The following is a 20,266-nucleotide window of genomic DNA, read 5'->3' on the forward strand; positions in this document are numbered from 1 at the left end:
TAAACTGTGCATAGGAAATGCTTGAAATCTTCTTACAGCCAATTTTTGAAACAGAATTTTGGGGGGGGGGGGGGGGAAGACAACTGTAACCTCCTTGCTTTTTCCTAGGTCTGTTGCATCACCTGAATTTCAAACAGTCTCTAAGCACTGGAGCAATAAACCAGGAATAAGGATTTAATGGAGCCATGTACTAAGGCATGCAAACATTCAAGACAATATTTTTTTAAAAGAATATTAGCTTGTTAAAACTGGGATTTGCATATTATAGATGCATTTTACCAAAGCTGTGCTGGAAAGCACAGATTACTAATGAAGTCAATGTCAAAAACTGGAAGCTGGTACTCTAGAAAACCAGGATCACTCAGAAACCTAGACTGAGGCCTCCAATTTTCAAAGTCTGGCTGGAATCTGGAAGATTCATTTTACTGTACAATAGAAGATAAGCACATATTTTCTCTCATATAAAATTTTAAGTAAGCATAAGGAAGGTAGTACCTCTTCTTTTGCTTTCAAAAAAGTGAAACAACTAAATAGCATAAAGCAGAGGTGAAAAGGAAGACTAAGAAAAATCAGTAATGTACGGGATTGGATTAAATCTGCAAAGCACAGGCATCTCAGCTACCTGATAAACACAACACACCTGCACTTCTGTAAATATCAATTCTATTCTTGACAATGTTGTTTGAATTTCCCATGGTGTATTTCCCACATACATCCTTATGTATACCTCAAAATGACAGCCTGATTGTCCTTAGCGTCAGAGAATTACCAGATCTGAGGAATATTAAATTACCAAGAATATTACTGAAAAATTAATTGCATGGGACTTCTCAGAGGAGACAGGACCAAATATGAGGAAGCATACTCTAGGAAATACTATGCACACGTTATAAGTTATAAGATGAACAGTTTGACTAATAATTGGCTTTCTTATCTGAATATATATTATATTTTTAAGGTCAAATTCCATGAGGGCCAAATTACTTTTTTTTATTATTACTGCTTTCTCAAACAGATGCCTTTTTACAAGCCTGACACATCAGCCAAGAAACAGATACAAGAACAAAAACATGGAGTATGGGTGTTCAAGACGTTCATCATCTTTGGGAAGTTTGCTCATGTGCAGTAAAAATAACAATTGCATCTGCATGTGTATTTTGATTAATACAGATGTATTATTTAATAGTTTACCTCGTTGATTAGGTTCCAGAATTATGACTGACTGACTAAAGGGACATATGTGACTTAGAGATCATACCCTTATTAGTTGTAATCGCCCTTGGAATGACAAACCTTGGAAACTACCAAGAAGTTAAATATAACTTGATTCATATGAGCCACAGCTGCTTTACACTGGATTTGGGTAACTGCAGAAATGCATGATGACAGCCACAACAAACTCTTGGCATAATTTGTATCTCTATGGATACCAATATATAAAGTTGTTGCTTGCTGCTTTAAACAGTTCTGTTTTATTAATACTTTCAATTACAAAACCGTATGGTACAAAGTATCCCCAAGGATACAATTAAAAAAAATAAAAGGACATCATATTTTATTTTTGCATGCATTTACTATTGATTTTGTTACAGGGGTAGGACTCGAGGGCAACAGGCCCCAACCAGGAATCAGGGTCAAACCATGCAAAGCACTAAAGTCCTCTTTGTATCGATAAATAAAATACATCCATGAACATCATATGACACTGAGAACAATTCCACAACATTCAATTCTTCCATCCTCTCAGACAAGGTCTGCAAGCAAATCCAAATGCAAACTGCTCCCTGGATGATTTGGTATCCAAAACTCAAAAGGGAATTGTTTGGAAGAATGCTAATTGGCCCAAGCCAAATCTATGACAGCAACGATCTTGACAAATTAAAGAGTACAGGTGGGCCATTTCCAGTGCTTAGGAAATTTATTGGCACCACTCCACTTACTAGCATACATGAAGTCTATGTACACACAAACATAAATATAAACCACAGATAGACAAAACCATCCTTCCTAATTCTAACATGTTTAAAAAGGCATAAACTTGTATCAGCTATACCACTTATGAAGGCACTAATAAAGCCTCAATGTCACAGCAATCTTTAAAATTTACCAGATGGACCATTAGTCTGAAGCTGCACAGTAACACCTTTCAGTATATTCCAAACTCCAATCTGATAATTCACAGTGAAAATCTTTCCTACTAGAAATTTCTCCTCTGTGCCTTGCTTTTGAAATTTTTAATCTTTTCTGATACATAAAAATAGCTGCCTTCCAATATTCAAAAGATGCGAAGACTTATTAGAAGGCTTCACATACTCATGACTTCAAACACAGACATTAAATTATTATAAGAATATTTCATGAAAATCCACTTGGAATTCAATAAACCAAAATCCTTAGAAATATCTGCTACCTCTGCATCCTCAATATAGTGTTGCTAGACTGGGGGGAGAGGGGAGGAAGTGTTGTAAAATATTCCAAGATCTCTCCATTCCGACTGATCAAACTCCAGACATGCATGATTTGTACTACTGCTCAAATCATCTATGCCAACCTACTATGCATTCTTCAGCTGGGTACTGTGAGACAAACACCTCCTGTTATGACAGTTTCATGTGAAAGTAAAAACTAAAATTGAATGTGAAAGGCATATCTGTTCTAGGTTTCCACCAAGAAAGCAAGAAGAGAAAAGCCACCTGATTCAAATACAAAGCAAACAAAAAATACATTAAGAACATTATATGGAGGAACAGGGGAACAGATAGAAACAAAGAAGCTAGCAGGTAGAGATTTGGGGCAGGATGTGAAAAGAGAAAAAAGAATATTACAATGGGTGTGTGTGTGTGTTTGCTTTTAAAAACAAAACCAAATAATATAAACCACCATATAAAACCTTATCATGACAGCTAGGTCAAACACTCATACCTAGGAATGCTAGAAATAAGAGTGAACAGAATAAGAGTGCTCAGAAGACTGCAAAGCCTGGGACTGGCCATGAGGCCAGAAAGAGGCAGAGATGAGGAGCCAGAGTTAAAGCAGAAACAGGACTAGACTGAGAATAACTTTGTCCATCAGAAAAATGATCTGTGGAGAAATGTGCATAATCAATCTTAATTCTGTCATATCCTAATTTTCAGTCCTCCTCATTTTGCAAGTTAAATATTGCAAGTATAAATTTTTGCATGTATTATATATGTACTGCCACAATACCACTTACTTGAAGTAGATCAAGTGTTGGTTGCTGAAAGAATACTTTCAAACCCAGTGAACATAAAAGCCAGAATAAATACAATCTTACCTTAAACAAACAACGACAAACATATTCATACACTGTATGTTTCAATGAGCAAATAAACGACTTGATTCTTTCTTCAGTATTACTTGAATCCTATAAAGAAAATTTGGATTTCAAAAATTCATGTGGAAGTAAAAATCTTTTTATGTACCTTGTGAATTTCAGCAGAATGACAGAAATAATCTGGACTCTATGTGTCACATACTAGTTCTAAAAACACATAAAACTTGGCTGCAGCTATCAATGGGTAGATGATAAAATGAGAAGTTCATGCTGAAACATTAAGACATGAATATTTTGGCCTTGAATATTTTGACAGTGAACATTATAAAACATTATATATCAGGTAAATATGTTAAGAATGACAGAACAGTTTCTTTTAACATTAATATCCTTGAAATCTCATAGGAAGGAAGAAAGCAAAGAAGGCAAAATCAGAAGCTGAGCATGAAATAGGTAACATAATAGGCAGGAAGAAAAGAAATTATGAAAGAGTGTGAACGTAAGAACAAGAAGTTAGAAGCTCATGTTATGGAAAAGAAGTAATATGTACAGAACTTTAAAAGAGGGCAAGTTCGCATACTCAAAACCATTTCTGGTAATGATTGGAGCTGAAGAGAAGTTGTAAGGACAGATGCCAGAATAAAGAGGAATCCAAAAGCAACATGATGAAAGGCTGGTGAATGCCTTTTTAAGGTGGAAACAAAAGAGAAATAAGATAAATTTTGGAGATGCTGAATAAAAAGAAAATGCATCGTTACTCAGTGTGGGCTTTTAGATCTGAAGAGCCAGGTGACAAGGGATAAATCCATAATTCTATGCTTCAGTAACAAAATTATATCACCATTAGAATACAGAAAAGTAAAAATTACATTTTCAACAAGACAGTCTGCATGTACGCTTACAAACTGTATAAAAGTAGACAACGTGTTGATCTTCCTTTAGGAAACTGAACCATGTAGAAATATAGGTCTTTTCTTATTCTATCCCTTGTTGATACAATTAAGAGTTATTTGCAGATCAAATCATTAATGTATTTAAATAAAGCCTTCAGTAAAGTTATAATCAACCCTGGTTTTCATAATTCACCTTAGACAAAGAGCAAGCCTGAAATTACAAATAAGAGGGTTGTGTTTTTTTCAGATGGCACGGCAATTTCACAATTCATATGTAACGTAAGATCATTAAAAATTCCCTGTGTCTGTATTCTGAATATCTAAAGTACAACAGCTCAGCATCACTACTTGTTATACATTTTATCATCACTGATTGTACATTATTTTCTAAAAATCTCCAGAGCAACTAAAAAATTCTAAGGATGAAAGCAGATTGATTCTTCCGCAGCATTAACAGCTTCAGGAAAAGAGAAAATACCTGTTCGCTTTGCAGAGCCCTTTGGAAAAGCCGCAGGAAAGATGCCAAACTAAAACGGTACATATTATTAATTTTGGACAAGTCAGAGATAATAAAGTACATCTTGCTAGCACTCTTAGCTAAGGGGAGGTAAGCATCCCTCTCCTGTGGATAAAAAAAAATATATATTAAAAAAACAGTACATTACTGCCATCTACTGATTATTGCACAAACATTTATTCAACCCTTTTAAAAAACATTTGGATGAGCTCCCACTGCTTTAGAAAACTGAATCCTTCCCCAGTCTTCAAATTGAGGGGCATGCACTCAAGACTTCAACACTATTTTTAGTTTTCAAAATTGGAAGAAACCATTTTTAGTAATTTTTTTCTTAAAATTTATGAAGAACATTTTGGGAATTAAACCCTAGGGCACTGAGGTCTCTTCGCACCGCAGAACACATCCCAAAATTCAGTAGAACATTTTAAATTAAACAAATAAGAACACAGAGATAAAGCTCTGTAACGTGTTACAAAAACAGTATGCCAGATGAATAGCATCACCAACGACCTAAATTTTTGCAAACACAAGGGATATATTAAGTAAGAACATCATACAAGCCATACTGTTTGCAACCAGAGATAGCAAAAATAAAGGCAAAACCCATTACTTGCCAATAAGTCCTTGGGGAAAATTGCACTAATTCAAACTGGTAGAATTAGAACTGTGTAGCTATAAAGCATGTGTAAAACAAATTAATTTTATTACTGAAAATACTTTCTGTACTTGCATATCCCAAATATCTTTTACTCAAAAAAAATTATTTAGTGTGTTACCAATCTTACACTCCTTTGGATGTATATAACCTCTCTATATAGAGAAATTGCCTTTTAGTAGGGAAAAAAACAGCAATAAAAGATGAAGATATTATCCTACCTTATCAAGGAAACTCTGAAGTTTGTGAGATTCAGCAAGCGATTCTTGGATCAGTGCACTACTTGCTTTAGTCTGATTCAAAGATTCAATCAGATCCTTATTTTCTAGAATATTGCCTTGTGATGTTGCAAGCGTCTGTTAAAAAAAAGTAATCTATGTTAGATTGAAAAAACCCAAACATGTAAATAACCATTTGGAAGTTTTGGAAGTTGTCCTTCTTTCTGACCTGTATGTATTTCTGAAACACTGAATGCATTAAGAGTACTCGAAAGCAGGTGGTTACTCCGAAAACTGGGATGTTCCTTTAAAGAAGCATACAAACCCAAGCACAAACTCCAAAAATGCAGACTGCCAGGTTCTGAAACTTATTGTCAGAAAGCTTTTGACAATGATTTCTATGACCAGAGTCTTACACACTAACATCCCTGTGATAAATATAAATTAGGTTAATTTTTTCTTCTATTTAACTACCAATTTAAAATGAAATTGGTCACTTGTAATGAATTCCTGTACCCAGTAATTCATAAATTCATTTTCCTTCAAAAACATCCCAATATTCCCTACAGAATTCAGTTCTTATTTAAAAGTGAGATGAATATTCACAATTGCAACAATTTCAGTTTTGTAATTAGAGATCCCTTTAAAATCTCTGAGATCACCCCACATTTTCCCTGAGTTCTACTATGCAAACAATGTCACTTCTAATAAGAAGTGAGAAAAGCTTGAATGATTATTTAAGGGGGTTTACTAACCTTCAATAAATACACTTCAATACAATTTTTTAGTCAAACACCACAAAATTGGCTTCTTATCAGTTAAGTCAGTTCCGAACAAATACCTGTAGGACAGCGTTTCAGGATATTTGGAGGCAAAGGTTCACCAGTTGGAATAGTAGAATATACTTAGATCTCTAGTTGAAAAGAGTTTAGGACAAGGACAAGATCACCTGTTTTTTCAAGGAGTCCCATTTTGCTATGAGGAATCATAGTGTGAGCTATGAGATAGCCACAGCATGTATGTCTTTACTCCAAGGCTTTCGGAAGAAAATCAGTACATACTTCAGATGGAATGCTAACGTTGCTTTAGGATCGACTTGAATTTAGCTAGACCACCTCCGGCAGTGACAACTTTGTTGACAAAGTCCATGTAGCACCTGTCAGTTTCCACTGAGCTTTAGGTTTCTTCAGGTCAAAGTAGATTCTGATTTCAGTGCTAACAAGACCAAAGTTTAAACCAACCTTGGTGTTAATACTTGGCCACTTTGTTGCAGGTATCTTCGTCATCAATTACTTGAAATTTTTTACTTGACAATTCAGATTGGACAGATGTGAAAGATTTTGGAGTTCCAAGATCACACAAAAAGTCTGTTCTAAATAGTGGATATTTTTGTGTTGCATTTCTGAAGTCTGAGCTTTTGGTAGACATTAAGATGCTAAACAATGATCAACTTTGAATATTTTTGCAGTTTTTTTAGAAAACAAGTTTCCCTCTGTCTGTCAGAGAAATCTGCACCATCACAGTTTTATAAAAGGTTTGAGCTTAGCATTCAAGATTTAATAGGGACAGTAAACATGGAAATGCAAATCACAATAATTATGTGCAAAATTCTAAAATTCAGCTATTAATGGCCAGATAATAAAGTTCAGTTTATTACTTTTTGAGGAATCTGTAAAAACTATTAATTTCTGCTCAAGTCCATTGTGCTGGATACTGCAAAGTTCTATGTCTCAGCTATGAACTGAGGGTTTTGAGGCAGCAGGTCAGTCCTCTTCCTTGGAAGCTACCTTTACTTACAGGTGTACAACTGTTTCTGAGCATGATTACTTTCATTAAAAGGTGAACTGAAAATTGAGTATATCAATTTTAAATATGAGAAAGGAAAATTTTAATTATGAAGACTATTACAGTTCATTCTTAATAAGAAACAACTGAGGAAGTTTTAAATGTCTCTCTCAACAAATCTTTCCATTTTCTACTGAGAATTTTTCTCTCTTTTTTTTTCCTTTCACAACACAGAATCATTTCTCAACTTGAGAAAGTATCATTTGACATGAGTCACAAGCTTAGAACTGTGGCTTTCTTTAAAACTATTTGAAAAAGAAATAGTATAATTTAAACAAAGTTTTCTCTTTTTTTAATGGATTAAAATTAATGAAATTTCTAATCAATCTAAACCAGTCTATATCTAGCCAACAATTCATACACTTAACTTTGATAATGCTTAATCTATTGAAATACTACCATTTCATGACAGATGTACATTATTTATCTACTTTACTCTCCCAACAGCCCCCAGGCAAAAAATGCTTTTATTCTCAAATCAAAAATTCTGAGGGCTCATTCCAACACTTTCACCATCTTCGTTCAAATACCTAACAATATGAATGTTATCTTATAGATAAATATAAAACAGTTAAGTTTATTTCACCTCCAAAAGAGACTCCTCAAGCTTAGCTAACTGTATCTTCTTCTCTTCTTCTTGTCGTAACAGTTTTGTCTTCTGCTCTTCCAAATCAGGCTTTTCATGCTGAATTGTTAAAGCCAAAAGCTAAAAAGAAAGAAGATTATTCAACAGGATAAAAAAATACTCTAATATTTCATAATATATATCCACTATTTATATAGCATAATATATATTCATTAATAATACTTTTTTTCAAGTAGATTTCTGAGGGTTTACTCAATTGCACCACACATCCAAGAGCTTTAAATCTATGTAGACATCCAGGATATCCTGCAGTGGCAAGTATAACTCAGGAACCACTGTGAACCATGCCCTTGTGTATAACAACAGATGCAAGCCAGGGGAGACATTTAAGGCCATCCCAAAAGGCACTGGATCACTTTATTAAGGACAGTGATTCATACCCTTTTTATGCTGAGACCTAAACCTTTGCACCTCAATCTGAATCACATCTGTATTTAAATGATTGGCAGTCTGCATTAGTGTATATATTGTTATCAGATATTAAAAAAAGTAGGTGATAAAAAGCACAAACTGGCAAGAATGGCAGCAAATTTCTTTCCAGCAAACCTACAAAAAGTCAAACCCCCCTCCCATCAACAAAGAGAGGAAACAAAAAACCAAAACTATTTTTTCTGTATTTCCACTTAAAGAAGGAGTAATTCACTTGGTTACATTGTATGATGTATGATGTCAATTCCCTATCTCCAGTGGAGAGAGGAAATCCATATAGTTATTGTGCATTTTGCATTATATCTTACTTATCAACAACTTATTTACATCCCATTCTAAGCCTCTTATTTGTTTGGAAAAACTTCTTTCATACCAAATAAAGAGGGTTTTTTCTTCCCTTAATTTATCTCTTTTTTTTTTTTCCTCTCTTCCATCTGCACCCTATATTTTGATCATAGAAAAAAACTCAAAAGCTGCTAGCATTTTGGGGGAAGTAAAATATACAGCTTTTTGGTTTCCTTATTTTTTTCCTGTACACAAAGTATCTCGATGCTAGGATTACTCTCTAACTAGAACAATAACAAAAATGTTTCCACTATACCATAAAGGCATCTTGAACATAAAACAGAAGCTTATCAATTAATCTGATGCAAATGAATTCAGTAAGACAGTTTCCATTTTCTCTATTGGACTCACTACTTGGTTTCAAACTGCATAAAACCAAGATTTTAAAATTTAAATTTAGTTTCAGCATCAATTTTACCATTTATATTTGTGTGCTAGAAAATATCTCTGTGACCATTAATGCAAACTGGGCTTCTTCCAGAAGCTGAATGTAGCTATGAATGTCTGTTATACATACATTGGTTTTATTCTAAATGCCTACCTGTCCTCTTAACCCACTTGCTGTTGTGGTAAAGTTTACTTCTGTAACAATAGAAGAAGCATCAGGTGGAATGAAGGGATCCGGGTTCCTTGTTGATAGAAAAAGACGGAACTCTTCATTATAATCTATCATTTTTTCACCTATTTGTATAGCATAACGGGGTCCTGTAAATAATAAATAGACATTATATTTACTCTGATTAGAACGTTGTAGAATTATCTGAAAATAATGGTATTTGCATAATACTTTATGACCAACAGATTCAAATATATTTTATCAAAGTTATTTACAATTTTTTAGAAGGAAAAATAAATTTTAACAAATTTAAGGAAGATAACCTATCCTGCATTGTTAGACCAAAAAAAAGCAATAGCATAGCACCAGCATAAGAAAGTTACATAGTGAGAATATTTATTATAACAGGGTAGTTTAATTATCCTTACCCAGTACAAAAAGCATAAATGGGAAAAGAATACACTTGAAGTAAAAGTAAATACTAATGAAACTTTGAAATCTTCAATCAATAAATAGGAGAGCAAACACCACAGAAGATGCACTGGAGAATTTCCCTTTTTGTGTAAGAATCCCATCATAATTTAAACATACTAATTCACATTTCCACATAGGTATACCATTCTACTGAAACACACTAGTAATTAGTGGCTAACTAAGATGGCTCAACGTTTTCTGAATGTGATCCAAAGCCATTAGATTTCATCTCTGGATCTCTTACATTTATTTGCAAACAGTTGATGTTGCTGTATAATCATTGCTACTTTCTATGATAATTGTTACAGAGAAAGTCTATGAAATGAAAGATGCTGGAATATCTAGTCATTAGATTGAAAGTAAAAAATCCATTAAGAAATACCCCATCAATTTGTCTTATTATAAATACATTTAATTTAATAACAGTATGAAAGAAACAATAATTAAAGTTCTGCTGTCATGTTTTCAATCTCTGTTTATATTCCAATTAATCTGACATTTCTCAATGTGCCTTTCACAGAATGAAACTGAATGTATGGCCTATCACCACTATCCTTCCGACACAGGTTTCCATTCTAGGAGGGTCAGAAAATAGACTCAGTCAATCACATGACTAGAGCAAGATTTTGCCTCCTGATGCTAAAAAAAAAAGGAAGAACAGAATTGTATGATGAAGAGTTTCAAAGTGAAAATACCCTTTCCACAGAAATTTCTGAGGTGACATAGTTAGATGCTTCTCTATTTTTAGCACTAGAAGCAGATCAGAAATGCTCGAAGTATAAATCTCTTGCTAAAACACTGGTAGAGATGAAAATCACATAACAATTTTGCTTCTGTGCCAAGGATCAGAATAAATTTTAGGCTTATGCTGTAAAAACATCAAACAGAAAATGGAAGCTGTACAAAGACAAATTTATTGCAGTATATATATTCACATTTTTCTTAACGTTTCATTCCAAGTAATGAAAAGACGTACAGCCATTGCAAGCAAAGTAATGCAGACAGGCCCCAACCTTAATGTTTTGACAAAGAGGTGTGCGTGCTTGCTTATGAAGTGACTGAAAGGACTCAAATAGTGGTTCTCCCTTTTCAAAAAGCAGCTCCCTAGTTTGGACTTGCACAAACCTAGCATTAACATAGCTCATTAACATGCAAAAGAGAATTCCTGAGTGTTATGAGCAGTTTCTCTGAACAAACTGGTATATTTTAATTTGTCTACTTTCTCCACAGTTATGCAGACATATTCATGTCTTAATCTGATTCCTTGAGTAAAATCAGTTAAGATGCCTGAATACCATATCTCTGCTTTCCAAAGTTCAGCAGAAGCTAGTGAAAACAAAAAAGTTGTTAAGAGGTTCTACCTAGACTTTGGCAGACCCCTGAAGTCACCACTTTGGTGGTGCTCTCAACTTTTACTGAAGATAAAAAAGCAAGTGCATCTGTAATGGAAGAATGATTTAAGCTAACATTTTCTTTTCACTAAACAGACCTTTACGATATAGGAGATAAATGTATAGAAGAACTCTACAACATTTGCATTTATTTTCACCATGTATTTACATTTAAAGAATTACTGCTACCTCACCGACTACTAGATCTCAATATTAGATCAAATGACAACAAAAGGAGTCTTGAGCTGTTTTCAGTGCCCAAAGTTCATACTGCGAATTACATGAACAGGCTGTGGTACATGCTGAGGGATTAAAACTTGAGGCAGAAATATAATTACTAAGGATAATGTAAATATACTTTAATAACTTAGAAAGTATTTACAACATACATTGTTATATTTTTTTTAATCCACTCGGTTCTTTTGATATAATTTCAAAATACGCAACACAATTCAACATAATATGTGCTGAGATACTCATATAATTACTATTTACCCTTGGCAAACTTTCAACATATCACTCTTTTTAAAGCAACTAAATCCAAAGCAGTTACAAATAGTTATATAGAGTATATTATCTCTCCAAAGCAGAGATAGTGTAAAATGTTTCTTTTTTTTCTCTCCTTTCATTGCATCAGTTAGGGAGACTCACTGAATTCCACCATTTTGCTGATGTCTATGCCCCCTCCATCCAAAGTCACACCAGGGACAGACCTGTGTGCCTTCTGTAGTTTCAGACAAATAAAAGAGAAACAGCAACACCACTGTTCTAAAAGTGATTTCTAACTGCACAACTAGTTGTATAATTTCTGGTCTGTTTAAGGTCCAAGTTCCTAAGTAAAACTATGCGTTTAATATTACCACTAGAAATTAATTTAACATTTAAATTGTGAAGAGTTGATAAAAACACTTTATTCTAATTCCATATTTTTTAAAAATTAAATACTTTTCAATATTTTCCCACTTACTAAACAGGAACGTATCTCCAATGTATTGCATGCACTGAAGTGTTAGCAGCAGGTTAAAGAGGAAAAATATACACAATAGCCATGTATTCAGAAAAATCAAGTTTTATGTGATTTATATATAAATCTAACCTACAAAAGTTTTGAGCAAGTGTTTGTAAGGATCTTGGTCATTTACCTTGAGCAACAAGATCTTTTCTCAGCAAAGGGTAAAGTACAGGCTCCACTCCATCCATTTCCTGTATAATAAGTGTTTTCCCAAATCTCACTGCCAGCTCAAGAGCTGTTAAGAAGTTGGTGTCCTGGGCAAATAAAACCAAAATCCTTTGATTCGTGTTTTTTTGACGTATTAACACTTTGTAATGAACATGAAGGCACTATCCCAGAAGTCTAAATCTAAAAATCGGTAGTATGGCTGAAAAATTCCATTACAAGCATCATATGATATTTCAGAGTTTAGCCACAAGTGTTTAAGTTTGATCTATTCAGCTACTGACAAACAGGCAACTTATTTAATACACCTAGTCCCCCAAGTGCTGCACCAGAAGAAAGCAGATCTACCATAGGTTTTGTGTCATGTCTGTCAGGTGTACTTGGAAGTCTTGGCATCAGGAAATCTCAACATAACACATATCAAATGTTAGTAGGTAGCTATGTCTCAAAACTGAATGAAGATCTAAGGTCAGAATTCACATTCATATTAAGATAACTAAATACAGTCTTTCACGTGTAGATGTCTAAACATGCACACCGTGTTTAAGATTCCGTTACAGTCAACGGAGATACTAGACAATGCAAACAGAGCCTAAAAGTTAATCAAGGCAATCCGCTAGCAGGGAAAGCATTCAATCGCCCAAAGATATGTATCTAGTGGCACAGAGAGTATCTAAAAGGCCTGCGCAGAGCTAGCAGGGATCTGTGAAAGACCTACATTCTGTTGAAGCCATATCTTGAAGCCAGGTGGAGTTCCATAAAGGACTTCTGAATGGCACTAGATGCCTGCCTATGTGTGTCTGCCACTGAGCCACACCTCACTACCCATGTAAACAGTGACGCGTAGCAGTTAATCTTAGATACCTTAATCTCAAACTGAAATCCAACTTCCAATGTAGATAATACAACACAAAAATCACAGGGAAGAAGTGTATAGATACCCCCTGAAATCCAGTGAACTGCAACCAAAAATACAAAAGACCTCTCTGTTTACAAATCTTTTACTACTTCCCTCTCAGTAGGAAATACTGATATTCTTGGAGAGGGCAGCATGAAGAGGCAAAATGTACAAGTAACACCAGATGTTTACTCTCCAACGTTAAATACTCTGATCTCCTCCCTGAGTAAACAAACTTTCAGTACCATTTAAGAAGCATTGTAACCTAGAACTATGTAAGAAATTATATATATCATGTAATATCACCCAATTTTGGTGAGTGCTATTATACCCCTTTAAAAATTGCTCTCTAAATTCTAGAACACAGTGAGCTCAGGCAGAGCAGATTTCTAAGACCAAGAGTAAATACTGCACCTGTTGGTTAATAACTTCCAAACGTGAGTCCTTCAAATGTGTCTTCAACCACTCAGTAGCCCGGAAAGAAGGGTCTATCAAAAATGGGCAAACTTTACTCTAGGGGAAAAAGATAATTTTTAATATTATTTACTGAAATCTGTCTTGTTAAAGAATAAAGTCCTTTTTTATCTCCCCAAACTAATGGTATAGTAATTTTAAAATATTTTTCATTAACAAACTCTTTAAAGAAAAAATAAGAGCCTAAGAACAAAATGACAAAAAACCCAAACAACCAGTAGAAAGAATTTTCTTCAGTTTTACTTCTTCAGTTTTTTTAAATAAAAGAAGAAAAAACCCAAACAACTAAACCTAAGATTCTCAGATGTTTATCCTGCTAAAGTTAGGCAGTTCTTCACCTTCTCTTAAAAACAGGACTCTCTATTCAGTAACACACAGCTTTTTGTTATTCATAACTGCTTTGAAACTTAGAAGAGGTATTTATTATTTTTCCTTTTTCTTCCTGTAGTGGGCAAAGGAACAGCACTTCTGGTTTTTGACCTCAGTGCATTTTAGAAAGAGTAGTGAATGTAAGTATTTTGCCAGCATAAAGATACAAGTATTGTTTTACTTATAATGGCAAACAAATATAGATCTCAAACTTGCAAACACTACAATGTAGAATATTTTGGTGATATTGCCTAGTAACATGTATACTGACGAGACAGTAGGTTTTCATTTTAATAAAACCTTTATTAATGTGTGGTTCCCATATTGGTACTATGCAAAGCTTTACTATTTTATTATATAAGATACGTTATGCTATACATATTGCTTTCCAAACGCTGAGATTTTAACCATCAATATACTAATTATGTCAGTGCTCAGAACTTACGCAATGGTCACAACAAAGAGTGACCACAGAGATAACAGTAAGTGAGGCAAGTGAAAAGAGACCTATTCACAGTTGACATGTGCATTTAAGATTTCACAGAATCACAGAATGGTTGAGATTCGAAGGGAACTCTGGAGGTCATCTTGCCAACACCCCCACTTGAGCAGGGCCACTATAGCCAATGGCCCAGGACCATGTCCAGATGGCTTTTGAGTATCTCCAGGGATCGAGACTGCACCACTTCCATGGGCAAACTATGCCAGCGTTCAGTCATACTTGCTGCAAACAAGTGCTTCCCGATGTTCAGACGGAGCCTCCTGTGTGTCAGTTTGTGCCTCTTGCCTCTGGCTCTGTCACTAGGTACCAGTGAAAACAGCCTGGCTCCGCTGCCTTTGCACCCTCCATTCAGGTACAGAAATTGAGAAGCTCCCCCTGAGCCTTCTCTTCTCCAAGCTGCACAATCCCAGCTCTTCCAGCCCTTCCTCACAGGAGAGATGCTCCACTGCCTTCATCGTATTTGTGTCCCTTCATTGGACTGTCTCCAGTACATCTATGTCTCCCTTGGGCTGAGGAGCCCAGAGCTGGACACAATTCTCCAGGTGTGGCCTTACCAGTGTTGAGTAGAGGGAGGGGAAGAGTCAGCTCCCTTCACCTGCTACCAATACTTTGCCTAATGCAGCCCAGGATAGCATTGGCCTTCTACTCAGCAAGGGCCCATCACCAGCTCAGGTACAATCTGCTGTCCACTAGGACTCCCAGGTCCTCTTCTGCAAAGCTGCTTTGCAGCTGGGTGGCCCCCAGCATACATTGGTACATGGGGTTATTCTTCCCCAGGAGCAGAACTTTGCAATCCCCCTTGTTGAACTTCATGAGATTACTGTCATCCCATTTCTCCAGCCTGTCAAGAACCCTCTGGGAGACAGCTTGACCCTCTGGTGTTATCAGCCACTCTTCCCAATTTTGTGTCATCAGCAAACTTGCTGTGAGTTTAAATGTGTATTTTCAGCAATCCTCCGGTTCAGTCTGATAGAATCTAAAAAAACCCCAAACCCTGAAACTGTTCTGAGTCCTACTATTCAAGACTGACTGACTACACAGATCTCAAACTGAACAACAGGGAAACACAGACAATATCCAAGAATCAAAAGCTGATGAGCACAAAAGCTTGAGAACTGTACTGTAGATGACATTGGTAAAATACCATGTCAAATTCCAGTTTTAAAAGGATGTGGGGAAAAAAAACTGTGTACAAAGAAAATCATTTGAGCAGAGGGAGGGCTTGAAAAAGCTCTTCATACACAGTAAGATTGTTAAGAGCTCAATCTATTCAACTAAGGAAAGAGATGAAAATAAGATTTGATTATAGCATGTAAGTAGCTTTAAGTGTACAAGTTCATATTTATTGGAGAGCTTTCCAATCAAACTGAGAAAGGAATAACTAGATCTAGTATAAAGATGATAAATTTTAATTGGAGAAATGGCTGTAAATCATTTGACAGAAACATCAATCATCAAAGCAAACTACCTGTGGCAAAAGCAAATTCTCCTCATGGCATTACATCTTTACTTTCTAGCAGATCTAGTAACTACCTACATTATAACTACAATATTATGTACATAACTGTGCAGTTGTGTATGTATATTTATTATATGTTATATATCTTTATATAATTATATGATAGAACTGAATCATGATTTTAAGCATAGTATTATCATTCTTTTCCCAAATATTAGTAGCTACTGGCCTTAAGTGAATGGCATTTTGTATCCTATATGACAGAGCTAACCTGATGAAATTCGAACGTTTAAAATCTAGATGTTTTGAAAGGTATCTGTATATAGACTTTTCTTTTTACTGACAAAAAAAGTATTAGAAATGATAAGTCAAAATGAACATAGATGGGACATCATCTTCCACTGATTATACTGGTGTTAATGATGATTCACACTTCTAGCCTCAATAGACTGACATCAGGTTTTGTCTGTTTGACGTCTGGAAGAAAACTTTAAAGCAAAAAAAGAAAACATGTATTTTGTTTAACTGCTTTTTTCCTTTTGCTACAGAATACCCAGAGTTACATAAGTATTTTTTTCTCTGTGTGTGTTCTGTGCTGCTAATAAAATAACACAAATGAAATAGTTCAAAATTCCAGAAAGATGCTATATTACTGAAATCTGTAGAAGTTTAAATACTTCCAAGACAAGACAAAACCCCCAAAATTTACCTGCAAGATGACAAGAGCATTTTCGATTGAAAGATCATCTGAAGGTAAACCTTCACTTTTCCAGACTAACTCCTCACTTTCTGTACACAGGAACCGATGCAAATCGAACTCTGATAAACGAAAGGGAGTAAGTTCGTGCTAGTATTTATAGTCTTCATAATTTTTATGGACTTACCACCCTATACACAGTGCAAATCTATAGATTTCCCTGAAATTTATTATTTTATTGCTTAAACTTATTACTATTAACTAGCTGATGTTATAAAAATATTTAATGGCGTTATTAGCATACTTAAATAAAAATCATTACTGAAAAAGCAGACCAATTCAGAATGCATTGGCAAATTTACAACAGTTAATGTGAATACATTCATTCATGTAAACTGTTCTTTTTTAAACAAGGACTATGGAGCTAAATCATAAAAATTTAGAAGTATTTATAATCTTAATAATTAATAGAATAATCCCAAGAAATAGTCTGTCTGTACATGCAAATATTTCTTGAGTATGAAAATGTTGCTACTTTTCATTTGGGAACACCAAGACAATTGAGACTGTTCACTGGAATTCACTGGCATTTTTCATTTCCTCAATCAGGCTGAATTACTTACACACAAACACACACACACAAAATTACTTTCAAGGCCTGCTGATTTGGTCCATTCATCCAAGCTGGTTTTCCTCTGATCCTCAGGAGCAGCAGAAAGATAGGTAATAAATGCAGCTGCTAACTGAGCCCTTTTAGGTAACGTAGCCAGTTCATCTGTTATCTCCGACACCTTCAAAAAAAAAAAAAAGTGTATTGCACAGAAAAACTATGTTAATATTTTGCATCAGTTACTAAAAAGTCAGAATTAAATTTGCCTGTTGTTAAAACTACAGTTGGGACAGTCTCTCTTTTGCATTTTGGGTATCTATACCTAGCTAACCCACAGCAACACACATGAAAATATAGGAGAAGTTCTTTCTATCTCTGGGCTAGAGCATGGACAGATGTTTCTGAGAATTTAGCCACTAAAATCTATGAATTTGACTAACAGTTCACCTTGTTACTTATAAGTAGCTGGATATATAGTATTTATAGTAAGAAAAATAAGAAATACATGACCCTAGTCACATTCAGCTAGTGAGCAACACTTACAATATGCATACATATACCAAATACTACATGTACCTATTACACTTAAAAATGTGATTCACTACACACATGATAAAATACATAGATCATACATCTTCAAATAATTTATCTGAACTACATCATCTCTGCTTTGAAATGTTCTGGTGTTTTGGAGAAAATATCTCTGTTTAAAAGTATTGTCAGTTTTTTACTTTAATCAAACTGACATTACCAAAAAACCCCCAACTTTTTATTACTTCCTCCTTAATTTAAAGAGAGAGGAATACTTCTTTTTCACTGTCTTCAATATGGGATGACTTCCTGACTAATGTATCTACATTATTCCAGACTAATGTGTCTACAGCATACCATTAACAGATAGTTCGAACTTTCTAAAGACGAGGATAATGTACCAGAGTGAAAAACTGTCAAGAATCACTTTTAGAAGCGTTTAAACTCTGAGGTTAAAATATACCAAATCCTTATTACAGCAGATAGAATAGCTGTAAAGCTACTTTCAGAGGAAAATCTTCCTTGTTTTTTCATTATGCTGGTCAACCTACAGAAGGATTCATCTAACGCTAACTTTGGTTCTTCAAAATGCAGGCAATTAGTCTAATTATTTAGTCTTTTTTCAGTGTCAATGGAGAGACAGGACTATGTCTCTAACCAAGAGGAGTTTTTCCATTTTAAGATACCCAAGAAAGTTTGGTATTGCTTTCTGGAGGTGACAGCTATTTTCAGCTTGTCTATATCTTGAAATTTTCCTTTCTTTTTCAGACTGAAGAAGGGCCTGCATGTCCAAAGGCTTGCCAGCTTCTTCCAAATGTACCACTTGAGCAAGTAAGATATGTTCACTTCCCTACTTTAGAATCAAAAAAATTTCAAACACGTAAGTGAAGACTTCAATAGCAACCCAACATTTTGGGTAGGTCGACATTTGCATTTCCAGTATTGATCCCACAAAGGAGATATGGTTTAAGACTGTGATTGCGTAATGCCTTCCCAAAATCTGTCCCTTTTGATTGTATCTCAACTTGGAGGGTCCAACTGCTGACATGTTCAGCCATCACAGCAATTACATTATTATTGTGATTGAAAAACATCCATCAAAGAACACTGTATGTTCTGTATTAAATGGGGGGCAGAGCAGGAGCTTACACATTCTGTAGCTATGTGATATAGGTAAGGTAACTTGTACAGTGAAGTAAATGTAAGTTTCAGAAGGAAGAAAAGCTTTTATTTCTAATGAGAAATCAGATAAATGTACACTTAGTAGACATGCAGAATGGCAATAACTCACATTCTCCTAACAGTGCAAAACCTGTATTTTCAAATTATCAGCTAGAAAAGGTATTAATGAAAATTTTCACTAACCTGCGTGCTCCATCTTTTGTGTTCCCTATCGAGTTGATTTATCAGTACCTCTGCAGCTTTCAATGTTTTCTGAGCTTTACTTAGTTCTGCTTCAAGTTTTGCTGCTTCTGTCGTTCTGCTCTGGAATCTGTAAAATAACTACTGTTTGTAATTGCTATCATGAACTACTAAACTTATGGACAATTATTTTCAAGGCAGCTTAACTGCTTGAATTTATAATTAATTCCTTCCTTATGGTTTGTTCATGAAGAACACAACTGCATATTTTTTTTTATACCTTCTGGTTCTAACTGACAGATGAGCTTATTAGACTTTTAACTAACAAAATTTAGACAGATGCACACATGAGATTTAAAAATACATTTGCAATATAGACTATAATGTCTGAAAATCATTCCTTCTTCTACTTAAACAGTATGACTTGATCTTAGTGATTGTGTTGAGTCTTGTTCCACACCTAGTCAGGACAATAGCAGGCTCAACACCATGCTATCTGTTTGTAACTTTTTGGTAAATTTAATCTATGAAACCTTAAAAGGAGAATATTGCTAATTCACTCAGATGACACCAGTTCAATGCACGGTACTCTTATTTCCTAAACTACTTCAAAGTAACAGCATGCCCTAAATAACAGGCAAGGTTTAGGTATTATTTTGTAATGTTTAATAACTAAATAGCTTATATTTTATTAAAATAATGTATTTAATAATCCACCTTTAAAAGGTAATATATTTAACTGTAATACATAGTATATAATATAAAGTTAAGCTAAAACATCACTATATAGCTGAATGACAAGAAGAATACTCCAATTATTTTTTTTTGCAGACTACAAAACACACCTTTTAGTAATATGCACATATGTCAGGTTGTAATGTATCTCCTATACTAACTACATAATAGAAACATCAGGCTAAAAG

The 20,266-nt window shown here is 34.7% G+C and overlaps 1 protein-coding gene across 1 annotated transcript in view; it reads right to left on the minus strand.

Moving 5' to 3' along the window:
* DYNC2H1 (dynein cytoplasmic 2 heavy chain 1) overlaps positions 1–20,266 on the minus strand; it is a 177,952-nt gene that overhangs the window by 90,872 nt on the left and 66,814 nt on the right. The window contains 10 exon segments of the mRNA XM_027777052.2: positions 3,296–3,385; positions 4,667–4,810; positions 5,582–5,716; positions 8,010–8,129; positions 9,385–9,548; positions 12,407–12,530; positions 13,754–13,852; positions 16,853–16,962; positions 17,490–17,631; positions 19,347–19,473. Coding sequence (XP_027632853.2) covers positions 3,296–3,385; positions 4,667–4,810; positions 5,582–5,716; positions 8,010–8,129; positions 9,385–9,548; positions 12,407–12,530; positions 13,754–13,852; positions 16,853–16,962; positions 17,490–17,631; positions 19,347–19,473 — 1,255 coding nt within the window.

The sequence above is a fragment of the Falco peregrinus genome, chromosome 4, assembly GCF_023634155.1.
Source record: "Falco peregrinus isolate bFalPer1 chromosome 4, bFalPer1.pri, whole genome shotgun sequence".
NCBI lineage: Eukaryota > Metazoa > Chordata > Aves > Falconiformes > Falconidae > Falco > Falco peregrinus.